Source organism: Nicotiana attenuata, chromosome 1 (genome assembly GCF_001879085.1).
Source record: "Nicotiana attenuata strain UT chromosome 1, NIATTr2, whole genome shotgun sequence".
Classification (NCBI taxonomy): domain Eukaryota; kingdom Viridiplantae; phylum Streptophyta; class Magnoliopsida; order Solanales; family Solanaceae; genus Nicotiana; species Nicotiana attenuata.
The window spans coordinates 95,698,894-95,711,383 of record NC_031989.1 but is presented as its reverse complement, the minus strand read 5'-3'; the positions used below and the strand labels follow the sequence as shown (position 1 = coordinate 95,711,383).

General features: G+C 35.5%; 2 protein-coding genes across 5 annotated transcripts; one reads left to right on the top strand and one right to left on the bottom strand.

Moving 5' to 3' along the window:
- On the top strand, positions 2,566–4,541 carry LOC109230764 (glucan endo-1,3-beta-glucosidase). 4 transcript variants are annotated; one of them, XM_019396203.1, is made up of 2 exons: positions 2,566–2,671; positions 3,417–4,541. In XM_019396203.1, exon 2 carries the CDS (start codon positions 3,518–3,520, stop codon positions 4,379–4,381), a length of 864 nt encoding a protein of 287 aa, XP_019251748.1. In that variant the 5' UTR covers positions 2,566–2,671; positions 3,417–3,517; the 3' UTR covers positions 4,382–4,541. The 4 variants fall into 4 exon arrangements, with proteins under 4 accessions (XP_019251748.1, XP_019251732.1, XP_019251740.1 ...); XM_019396187.1 differs by having other exon boundaries at positions 2,588–2,792; XM_019396195.1 differs by lacking the exon at positions 2,566–2,671 and adding an exon at positions 2,699–2,815.
- On the bottom strand, positions 5,519–7,225 carry LOC109241782 (fe(2+) transport protein 1-like). Its single transcript, XM_019408561.1, has 3 exons — positions 6,587–7,225; positions 6,078–6,227; positions 5,519–5,974 (listed from the first exon to the last, which is right to left on the bottom strand). The coding sequence occupies exons 1-3, from the start codon at positions 7,193–7,195 to the stop codon at positions 5,669–5,671; spliced, it is 1,065 nt and encodes a 354-aa protein (XP_019264106.1). The 5' UTR covers positions 7,196–7,225; the 3' UTR covers positions 5,519–5,668.

Below are 12,490 nucleotides of genomic sequence, written 5' to 3'. Positions count from 1 at the left end.
TCATCAACATCATCATGCTTTTCAACCAAGTTTGCTTGACCCTTCTTCTTGTCTTTCTTCGGAGCACGACACTCTGTAGATTTGTGTCCAGCTTTTCCACAGTTGTAGCAATTTCCACTGAACCGCTTCTTGCTTGGGTTGTATTTCGGTCCAGAAGCCTTCTTCCTCTTTTTGTTCTCTTCAACAATATTTGCTCCCATTATTGTTGAGTTTCCAGGGCCTCTCTTGTCAGCAGCTTTATTGTCCTCTTCGATTCTCAACCGAACAATGAGATCTTCAAGGGACATCTCATTGCATTTGTGTTTCAAATAATTTTTGAAGTCCTTCCACAATGGAGGCAACTTCTCAATCATCGCTGCTCCTTGGAATGCTTCATTGATGACAAGACCTTCAATGAAAATTCTGTTAGTAAACATAATAAAATTAATACTACCAACACTAGTATTAATTCTACTTATACCTTCAGCAAGGAGATCGTGAATAATCACTTGCAATTCCTGGACTTGGGTAATAACAGACTTGCTATCTACCATTTTGTAGTCCAAAAACTTTGCAGCAACGAACTTCTTCAACCCGGCATCTTCAGTTTTATATTTCTTTTCAAGCGTAATCCATAGTTCTTTTGACGTTTTCACGCCACTGTAGACGTTATACAAAGCATCCTCCAGGCCGCTTAGAATATAATTCTTGCACAAAAAATCTGAATGCGTCCACGCCTCAATCACGAGAAAGCGTTCAGTCTCTGGAGTTTCATCGGACAGCACAGGAACATCTTCCTTGATGAACTTCTGGAGACTTAGAGTAGTCAAGTAGAAGAACGTCTTTTGCTGCCAGCGCTTGAAATCAATCCCGGAAAATTTTCCGGGTTTCTCCGCTGGTGCCAATGCTGCCGGTGTTGTTCGGCTCGTTGAGGCATTGGCAGTCACCATTGGAACAGTTTGGTTCACATTATCATTAGTCATTTCTGTAAAAGAATGACATAAACGTTAATATCACGTAGATTTTAATCTCCAATATAGTACAAAACCACAAAGGTTTTACTCTCCAGGAACAGTGAGTACAAATACAGAAAATATATTAAATTCCTTAAGCTTGTTAGTAAACTGTATTTGTAAAATAATTCTGAAAATATAAATGAACATAAACAGAAATGAAAAACAGAAACAAAATGTTAATCCGAGCCCACTGAATTCACAGTGTTTCCTTAAGGAATTTAATCCCCTCCTAGTACCCAAGGTTGTGGATTATTTCCTCCCAGGATAGAACGAATTACACATTGGTGTAGTGGTACTTCAAACCCCAGTGTTTCAGCGAACACAAAGTTGGGTAGCAAATCACACTTACTGTTGCTTTGTTTGATGTTAAAAGTATGCAGAAGAAGGAGGAGAAACTCAGAAAATTGTATGGAAATTCTGAGCAGAATAGTCTTGTATTTATAGCCAAAGTTGGGCTGAAATCTGAAGAGGTGCAACCCTTCAGAATGGCTGTTTATGCAAAACGGCCACAGCATAAATGCCATAACATAAATGGCTATTTACTCAACAATAAAGAGGAAAAATTGAAGAGCGTAGTTTAATTTTCAGTTACACAACTGAAAAACGGATTAGATTTAATATTAATATTCTGTTATTAAAATAAATATATAATAACATTTCTGTTAATATTTTACTATTAACAAATAAATTTGGTCCAAAAAATTAATCAATCAATCATTGACCGAAGCCGAAGCCAAGCCGAAGCCGAGCGAGCGACGATGGCGCGAGGCTTGCCTTCTTCTCAACTCTTTAAGAGCTAGAAGAAGAGCAATTGCTTATATACCCATAAAAACCCCCTTCCTCTTCCAATATGGGACAATGTCCCTTTGCCAAGGGGAGAAACTTAAAATTACACTTAAAATTTTTATTTCCTTCCATTTCCCATTCACCCTATTTTAAGCATACATATACTTAAAATCCCAACAATTACTCTCAAAATAACCGGCTGAGTCGTTACACAAAAGATGGGGCGAAATGCCACGAACCAATTGAAGAGGAGTGGAAATTCCTGTGATCTATGATTGTGCACGCTCTAGAACAATGATAGTGGAACCCCGTATAAAGAATGAGATTTTTGATCTCCATTTAAGGCTTGATCAATTCTTCACTTTTCAAACTAGCTTTTGGAGTATGAGTTAGGCCTAGACTTATATAACAAATTTCACCGAAGTTTTCTGTCATCGACCAAAATAAGAGTGTAGTGTATGTGAAATCTTTTTCTCTTTTATTCTTAAAAACAAAAGTATTTCTTGTTATCAAACTAGACCTAATTGAATCACGTGTCATGTTGTGATAGGCCAAACAATCATCATGCAGATATATTAAATGGGATCCATTTTTCCTGTACAATTCCATACGTCCATCACTTTTTAGTGGAACTTGTGCAATTTTTCTTCATTTATGTCAAAATTGCACTACTATGCCATGAAGTGCGTCACTTGGTATGCTTGGGATTCTTTACATTTCTATAGTGGTATATGTTTTTTAAGTCATTCATTTTCTAAGACAGTTCCATCTTGTGCTACTTGCCTATATAAGAAGCAATAGAATGTTTCCATTATCTCTCCAACTAGACTTGGATTGACCAAACTGTCTAGTTCTTGAAACTACATTCTCTTTCTTAATCGACCTTCTTGGTTAGTACTCTCTAAGCTCCATTTTTTTCCATGGGTTTGTGGTACTTGTTCAATAAAAGGAGTCTTGGTGCAGCTGTCCTTATACTTGTTGGGTTGTTAATGTGCAATATCCAGATTACATGTCTCTCGTCTCTACACACACCTGTACATCTTACATCACATCTTATATAAATTAGCATGTATACTTTCTACCAATTTTAAGTTTTTTAATGGCCAGAACCATAATACATTGCTATGTTTCTAATAGTTGATTGTGACCCTATATTGACAAAATTTACTATTAGGATTTTATTTATATTCACAGATAGTATAATGAAATTTTACACTATTTGTGCAATTTAACATGTTACCTTAGAAGGTTTATTTTCATTATTTTTCAAGTTACTAGTTTAACTTATTACAAAAGGGCAGTCAGCACTTATTATGAATATATCGTACATGTTGATATATGGCTAGTGATAAAAAAGATACATCGTTGATGTACAAAAGTTAAACTCTTACTTTTATGTGCGTATTTAATGTTATGTTGAAACAAATTTCCTTTTACTTTTGCCTCAAGGAAAATGACACATTATAGTATAAATAATAGCCGAAAATATTTATAAAATCTATATATTTTTTGTAATATATACATTCTGTATGTTATATATAAAAATTATACAAATTTTATACGCTTTTTCGACTATCAGATGTAAATAGTTTCTAGCGCGAGCTAAAAGTGATAATACTCCTTCCCTCAATGCAGGGGCACAGTCTAATATTGGAGTATGCTATGGGAAAATTGCCAACAATTTACCATCAGAACAAGATGTCATAAACCTATACAAGGCTAATGGCATTAGAAAGATGAGAATCTACTATCCAGATAAAAACATCTTCAAAGCTCTCAATGGAAGTAACATTGAGATCATTCTTGATGTCCCAAATCAAGATCTTGAAGCCCTAGCCAATACTTCAATAGCCAATGGTTGGGTTCAAGATAACATAAGAAGTCATTTCCCATATGTTAAATTCAAGTACATATCTATAGGAAATGAAGTATCTCCCACAAATAATGGTCACTATTCACAATTTCTTCTTCATGCAATGAAAAATGTGTACAATGCATTAGCAGCATCAGGGTTGCAAGAAAAGATCAAGGTCTCAACTGCAACATATTCAGGGCTCTTAGCGAATACCTACCCACCCAAAAATAGTATTTTTCGCGAAGAATTCAAGAGTTTCATTAATCCCATAATCGAATTCCTAGCACGAAATAACCTTCCACTCTTAGCCAATATTTACCCTTATTTCGGCCACATTTATAACACGGTCGATGTCCCACTTTCTTACGCACTTTTCAACCAACAAGGAACAAATTCCACAGGATATCAAAATCTTTTTGATGCCCTTTTGGATTCTATATATTTTGCTGTAGAGAAAGCTGGAGGACCAAATGTGGAGATTATTGTATCTGAAAGTGGCTGGCCTTCTAAAGGACACTCAGCAGCAACTATAGAAAATGCTCAGACTTATTATAGAAATTTGGTTAATCATGTTAAAGGAGGGGCAGGAACTCTAAAGAAACCTGGAAGGATCATAGAGACTTATTTGTTTGCTATGTTTGATGAAAATGAAAAGCAAGGAGAAATCACAGAGAAACATTTTGGACTCTTTTATCCTAATCGGACCGCAAAATATCAACTCAACTTTATGTATAGCGATAGATAATTAATAAGGTGAAATCTATACTTTTCCCCTCATTATCTGCAGATGTTTCTATGGTTTTCTATAATATATTTGTCAATGGCACTTTGGAGCTTGTTTTTCTCAATTCTTAGAATTATTAATCAATAAAAGTCTTATGGTCGATGGACTGATTATTAGCTTAGTAGTTATCATATCATTATATCGGTATCATACTATATTATTATAAGTGGGATCATCCTAAAAAGTCAATTTACAAATTTACCCATCAAAGAGTGAGTGGCAATTTCGACCTTCAACCAAACATTACTTCAATAATATTTTTGTATAAAGATGTAAACACACATTCTAATAAAATTGAAAAGGTATTTTTCCCTTACTTAAACACTATCATTACCTTTCAATTATTTATTGCAAATGTGTAATTTATGTCAGCCAAATGATAAAGTTGTACTTCGGTGAATCATTATTAGTTCCTATATTTTCGTTTCTATCAAAACATGAAAGAACATGAGGAGTTGGTATTCTGAAAGGTTATTAGAACAAAGAAGAATCGCATAGGACTCTTAGATTTTGTTCATGTGACTCTCTTGAGTCTGAGGTGATATGGGATACACGCGAAATGCACATGCACAAAAACTAGTACAGTAATACTTAATTCATCAAAACTACAACAATTCAAACTCATACCAGTGGCCTGAAGTTGAGCTATAACAGTTGGAATTAGGAATTGATTTTTCCAAGTCTTGAGTATTACACTATTAGTTATACATCTGATGCTTATCAAAGACACTCTGGATAACTGCAAACGTAAAGCTCTCATCCAACAAACTGAGCATATATATATTTATGTTAAGCAAATGTAGAGGTTAGACACTGCTTGAGAGAAGCCAACTAAGTGGCGGATGGCCTAGCAAAACATGCAAATACTATACGGGAGGCAAGGATTCTTTTTGCATTTCAAGATCTTGCCGGAGATGCTAAGTATCTTTTAGATAAATAGCAACTACCTAGTATGAGAATAGTATATGATAAGGTAAATTTCTTTGTTAGTTAAGTGTTCCTTATTTAATGAAATGTAGCAAAATAGAGTCCAAACTCTTTTGTTTTGTTTCACATTCACGTGTTTGGTGCCCACAATGGGGCCTCGACTAATCTGAATTCGAGCAATCAAAAACTCATTACATTATTTTAGCAAATCATATTTACATGGGCGATGGAGCAAAAAATAGAAAATGGAGAACAAAAACAAAAAGGAAGTCTAAATGCTTCCCTTTTTCACAAAAATAATAAAATAAAATAAAATAAAAATTACGCCCATATGGCCATGACAGACATACCGCCAGCACCTAGTAGAACAGCAACATAAGCCCATGATTGAAGTTTCATACTATTCTGCAATTTAGTCCCCAAGAAATCAGCTGCAAGAAGATCTACTAATGCCATGTAATTCAATAAACCAGCTGAACATGCATTTAGCAATCCCACCACTATTAGTGCTGTTGGACTATTTTCATTATACACTTTTGATAATCCTATTCCAAGTGCTATCCCAAATGGTGTTGTTAATGAGAAAAAGAACACCATTATACCTTTCATCTTCATACCATATTCGGCCTATACACGAAAAAAATAAAAAAATTAAGTTAGATTTATGTTGCAGACTTTTTTATTCCTCATATTGATCGATGCAATAATGAAATTTTGTTTATAAATTTACCTGAAGAATGCAGCCTCCTAGACCCATTCCTTCAAAAAGTTGATGGAAACATATAGCAGCTACTAGTGGCCTAATTGTACATGGATTATCAGATGCTCCCATGGATAATCCTATCACTACTGAGTGCACAACAATTCCTAGCTCCAAAACCTGCATTTCCATATGACATTCAACTAAGGTGAATAAAAAATATAAATTAAGAATATTATACATATTGACGTATAAGTTTTTTAAATACGACAGATTATTAATAATTGTTGATATACAATATGATGGCCAATATTAGAACTACAATAATACGGTTGGGCAGTGCAGTGCACAAAGCATCCCCATTCACTCTGGGTTCAGAGAAGGGCATATCGCAAGAGGTATGATGTAGACAATCTACCCTAATACGAGCATTAGCGGCGGCTTCCACGGCTCGAACTAGTGATCTACTCGGAGATAACTTTACCCTTACTCCAATAACACGGAATATAAGACAATTCCAATCGAAGTGAGAATTGTACCTGAGCCACCACGCGATACCTAAGCAATTGAGTAGCTTTATCATCAACTTTGGCTTCACCATGAATGTGGCTATTATTGTCAATAATTTGTGACTCCATCTTCCCATTATGAACAAAATCTCTTCCATTTTCCAATTTATACTTCTTGAAGTAACTCATGGCATATGAATCCACGCTAAGAGTAAGAATAGCCGAAAGCATAGCAACAAACGTCGTGAACGGAAATTTTTTCCAGGGATTATCCGGCAAGCAGTCTGACCTAAGACAATCGAACGAGTCAGGCATAACGTGCATGTATCCAGTGGCTAGTATAACCCCGGAAGCAAACGCCTTAACCAACACGAATAAATTCTTATCGGGTTGAAGGGCAGGAACTGTACGAGAAACAAGGGGTAAACAAACACCAATCATGCTAGTTACAAGAATTGAAGCAATGGCTACAAGTTTTAGCTTTAATGCCTCATTCTTGTTTCTACATCCATGTCCAGTATCTGAACCGCATTTTGATTGAGTTGTATCATTATTTTTAGATTGACATGTGATTTTTGATGGAAAAGAAAGGAAAATAAAAATGAGAAAAATAGCAATATATTTAGAAGAAATGGCCATTTTGGAGATCAATAGAATGATTTGCAAAGAGACGTGACACGACTTGATGGAATTTTCGGATAGAATCTGTTGATCTTATAAGAATTTGAAGTCAACGCGAATTGATCAAATGACACTTTTACCCTTAATTTTAATCCAAGTTTAAGGTTGTTAAATTGGAGTTGAGCGTATAATTCTTCAGTATTATGAGGGTAAAGTAAGAAATATGTACGAGGAATGTTTGCTTGTGACAAGCGTGCGCTATGCGTGTGTCGTCATCATTTTGACTACGTAGTGTATAGTAAAGTCACCATCAAACTTCACTTTAACGTACGCCTATGATGACTTGTCATCCTAGGTGGCATTAGTCTGGGCCCACGTCATTTATTTTGAAACTATTCCCTTAAAACCAAATATAATTTGATTTATCAAAATTAATAATATACCACGAGTGCGAGAAGTAATTTCAACAACCCTATTAATTTGACACTCTAAGACTATCTTACATTTTAAATTTTCGGTACTAATTTATCAACAGAATTAGTTCGGGTATGTATATGCTTATTCAAGCTATTCAACTAAAATCTATATTTTCAAAAATCTTATTTAAGATGGCAACGAATTTAAGTATGCATTTCATCTATATAATTAAGGTATGTAGAGAGCTGACATAAAAAGAGGAAGAAAAAGAAAGCATAGAAATCGCAAGAGAAGTGCCAATAATATCTTTGTCCATTGTCTTTTGGTAATCAATATATAGGAACAGGGTATAGAAAAGTTGAATGTTTTCTAATCTAATAAAATTATTTCGATATAAGTGCACTGTTAAACATTGACTATAATTATCAAAAAAGAAAATTAAAGAAGTGGAAATGAAATACAACAAGAGATGCTTCATTAAATGCATAATTTTTTTTCTTGCATTAAAGTTATAGTTCTAACTGCTATTTGTTTGTTTAGGTTAAAATTGAAATAGTAAAATAATAGAAGTAGAAACACTCAATGAGTCATGAACAAAAACCTTTTTAAGTAAATGGACTTGGAAAAACACAAGCGCTCCTCTCTCTCTCTCTCTCTATATATATATATATATATATATATATATATATATATATATAATAAGTACTCCCCCCGTTCACTTTATACTTGGCATTTATAATAAAAATAGATTTTCATTTTTACTTGTCACTTTATGCATATCAAGAGAAGATAAATTTTTTTTCCTGTTATACCCACAGTATTTATTACTCATTTCAAATCATTTTCTCAAATCCAATAAAATATGCATCAATTAATATGGGTATCATGGTAAATTATGCACATCATTTGTTATTTCTTAAGGAACGTGAAAAGTCAAAACGTGCCAAATAAAAGTGAACGGAGGGAATGACTAGTACGTAATTAATGTGACGCATTAAGTTGGAGATCTTCTCACGCTACTTTAAATACAGAATAAGTAATAACAAGAACGTAATTAATACGACGTATAAGTTGGAGATCTTCTCATGCTTCTTTCTGTAATCTTATTACGTTAATAAGCTTAAATACACAGATGAACCCAAGAGTTAATGTAGCCAATTATTTATATACTTTACTCACCTTAAAAAATTCTTGCAATTTACTACTGAACAAAGAGGCAGCTAATATGAGGTTGACAAAGTTGGGATTAGCTATTTTTATGATGTTGAATGATGGTGTTAGCTGCACTGGGATTTTCTGATGTTCAAAGTTGTGCAAGCGCTTGTTTTATAAAGTGTGGCAATAATCTTCAATGTTACAATGCATGTCTACATCGTTGTATTCAACCTCGTGGTACGTATCGTGTTCATAACTGTGAGCGTGATTGTCCATGTAACGACCCGGCCGGTCGTTTTGAGAATTTAACTTCCGATCAGCGGCATAAGATCTTGAGAAGCTTCATATTATGTGTATTGATCACGCCCAACTCTAGTCCTAAAAAGGATAAGCGGTTGCTGCAAATATAATTCGGTCTAAAAGTCCGGAGTCGAATCCCACAAAGAACTAAGGCTTAGCTGTATCTGTTTAATATCACCAAGAAGACAAGATTGAAAATAAATAAACAGCTGAAAACTAACTATGCTTGAATTGTAAACAATTGGAATAAAGGTCTAAGGTAATGGTTTCCCCCGTTGTTGATTTCCTTGGTTGTATGTTTCTTATAGCGTTGACTTAGTTGCCTCTATCAATCATGAACTCTTCAGCTATCATAAATCTCTCTCAAGCAATTATGATAATTTACTAGACGCACTCTCTCAAGCTACGCTAGCTAGATTCGCATTACAGTTCACTTAGATCGCACCCGAGGTATCGTTATCTCTAATCCAACCTCTAAACCCTCGGTTATGACTCTCGCCTATACTCCGGGAGTGATGTTGTTCAAACAACTACCTAAATATGCACTCTCTCTCAAGAAGATACATAATAAATAGGAATGGCTAATTGAGGATCCTTCCAATTAACCACAATCAAAACGTAGTTGAACAAATAGAGATAAACAACCAATTCAATATTATATTAATATAACAACCAAATCATCCCCAACGGATTTCACCAAAATCCTAGATTAAGGTTTTTAGCTACTCATGACAATGGGTAAATCAAATACTAAAAGATTCATAATCATGAATTGCAAGAGAATAAAGAAGAAAAGAAATAAAGATGTTTTAGGTGATCTCTCACAATTGTTTTTCTTGCCAAAGTACTCTCTAATAATGTTACATGCCTCCTTTGGGCGAGTTCTAGTATTTAAATAGGGTTTTGGGCTAAGAATTCCGGAATTTGCACTTCAGTCCCTTAAGTTCCCGTCGCCTGCTGCGGTCCTACCGCGCCCACGCTGGGACCGCGGCCAAACGGCCTCTCTGAATCTCCTCTGACAGCTCACCGCGGTCCTACCGCGCCCACGCTGGGACCGCGGCAGTTCACCTCCAGGCCTCGTTTGTGTATTTCAAATGGTTCACTCGGCGACTTTGATGCGATTGGCTTCTTTTTCTTTCATAAATGATACAAAACCACTGCATAGCATTCTTCTAATGTATGTAACCTGAAAAACATGAAAAGCACTAATAAGAGCATTTTGCTATCACTTTTACAATAAAAACTCTACAAGAAAGTGGTTCTTTTGGGGCTTAATCATAGTTCAATTCACCTATTATCAACACCCCACACTTAAAGCTTTGCTCGTCCACGAGCAATTTAAACCACACTTCTATGCCTAATCGCTCAACGAATTACCCAATTTATGTCACACCTGCCATTATGAAAGAATAACCTAAGCAGTGCAACTGCCACACCTCAGATGCAAACTCTAATGCCATGCCTCACACATGCTCACTCTAATTACTCTAACAGAGGTGAAAACTTGCTATTTCTTCCTGAGTCACAAGCCCTCACATTATTAATTTGAGAGAAGTTCCACACGTATAGAATCAAGCACAAAGAACTTTAGATAGAAAGAATTCACTCACTCTCAGCAAAGAATATTCATATGCCACACAGATACACCATAAGCTTGCCCTTAGTGTAATACTCTACTAATTGAGTTCATTCAATCTTGGATCAATTAGGACTTTATTTGGTTGTAATGTAGGCTACGGGACGGGTAGGATACATTTAGATATAAGAGTGACTACACCTCCCTAAGCACTTTAATACTTACATTTTAACATTTAAGCCCTATACTTATGTCAAACCAAACGCCACCTTCATATCAATTTATATTACCCCATACTACTTTAAGCACTTACATCAAGAGCCACCACTTATCAAGGATTTTTTTTTTAACAATCTAAGTGGCTCTTCCTTTTTCAATACATTGCACCTTTCTCCTTATTCAATTAGTTCCACTCAAAAGCCAAACCAACCACCCCACACTTTAACTTTTACAAAGTTCATAACATTCAAGTGCTCATGAGAGGTGAAAATATTCAAATAGATGGTTAATTCAAACAAATGGGTAAGGCTTGTAATGTGGTTGCCAAAGAAACAGGATTACAGGCTCAAAGGGGTTAACTAAGATTCATAATAATTCGGTGGGTAAAATATGTATATATGGCTCAACAAGAAATGCCTATATCACTTCCAAGACTGAACAAAACTACTATTTCGCTTTGCAAACACACAGGGCAAGTTCTAGGTATCACATGCAAACACAGAATGTGGGTAATTCTCACACACACTTGGCAAGTAACTCATTCCGAACTAGTTCGTCAACACACTCACATGAGCATTCAAGCAAGACAAGGTGTACACAATTAAGGCACAATTTATGAGTCTACACATGAGCCTAGACGTCGCACTCTCAAGTTCGTTTAGTTGTTAGCAGGTGTATACATCAAAAGGGAGGATTCCTGCCCTTACCCCTCCTAATCTAAGAGAGTCTTCAGAGTCCTAAAAAAAATCTACCTAACCCGGTTCAAGAAAAAGCCCTTGGAAAAGAACCGTGGTCAAAAGAAAAACCAAGGGGGAATTACTACATTACCTAAAAAAAAAGAAAATCTTTTTTTTTCTTTAGACTTAAATCCCTCAAGAAAATTATCTAATAGATCCATCGTCGGGAAAAGTCCAATCTTTTCTATTAAAAAAATTATTCAATTAAACTAACACAACTAAAATAGCATAGAAAGTCACCCAGACAATCTCCTCACCCCACACTTAAAATTGTGCATTGTCCTCAATGCACACCATAACTAATAAAAGGGTAAAAGAGACTCCCTGGTAGGCCAAAGGCCGAAGCACTAACAACTCATGGGGTACTCAGACTTCTCCCAAGCTTGATCCTTCGTGCGAGTACCTCACACTTAGTTCCAACCATTTGGTTTGCTGTTGCATTCTTCCAATAACTTTGCTTTCCATGCTCCTAGAAAATAAAAAATTGACACTACAAAAATAATCAAATTACAAAAAATAAAAAAAAAAATAAAAGAAAGCAATAAAGCTGGGTTGCCTCCCAACAAGCGCTTGATTTAACGTCGCGGCACGACGCGAATCACTTTTTGCCTCCACCTCGAGCTTATGAATTGAACCCCCAACTTTGATTCAAGCTTATGATTATGGTCTTGGGGCGGTACAAATTCTTGCGAGCCAAAAATTAGATAAAATCTTATGCACTTGTTGGCTCTCGACCGAGGAGTGTCACCTTGCCTAGACGGCCTTAAGAAATCCAAAATATAAGGCTCATCTACCTCTTCCTTGGACTCCTTTTTATGCTCATAAGGGTGAATTTCCATTTTACCTTCTGAACATAATATAGAGAAGTGTTTGGAATGAGGCCCAACGCGCTCAAATACATGAACTTCA

Excerpts from the sequence above, each read along its gene's own strand:
- LOC109230764 (XM_019396187.1), top strand. The coding sequence starts at position 2,702 with ATGGGTTTGTGGTACTTGTTCAATAAAAGGAGTCTTGGTGCAGCTGTC. Across the intron at positions 2,793-3,416 it reads GTGCAATATCCAGATTACAT|GGGCACAGTCTAATATTGGA; the intron begins GTCTCTCGTCTC and ends CCCTCAATGCAG.
- LOC109241782 (XM_019408561.1), bottom strand. The coding sequence starts at position 7,195 with ATGGCCATTTCTTCTAAATATATTGCTATTTTTCTCATTTTTATTTTC. Across the intron at positions 6,228-6,586 it reads GGTATCGCGTGGTGGCTCAG|GTTTTGGAGCTAGGAATTGT; the intron begins GTACAATTCTCA and ends ATGGAAATGCAG. Across the intron at positions 5,975-6,077 it reads TAGGAGGCTGCATTCTTCAG|GCCGAATATGGTATGAAGAT; the intron begins GTAAATTTATAA and ends TTTCGTGTATAG.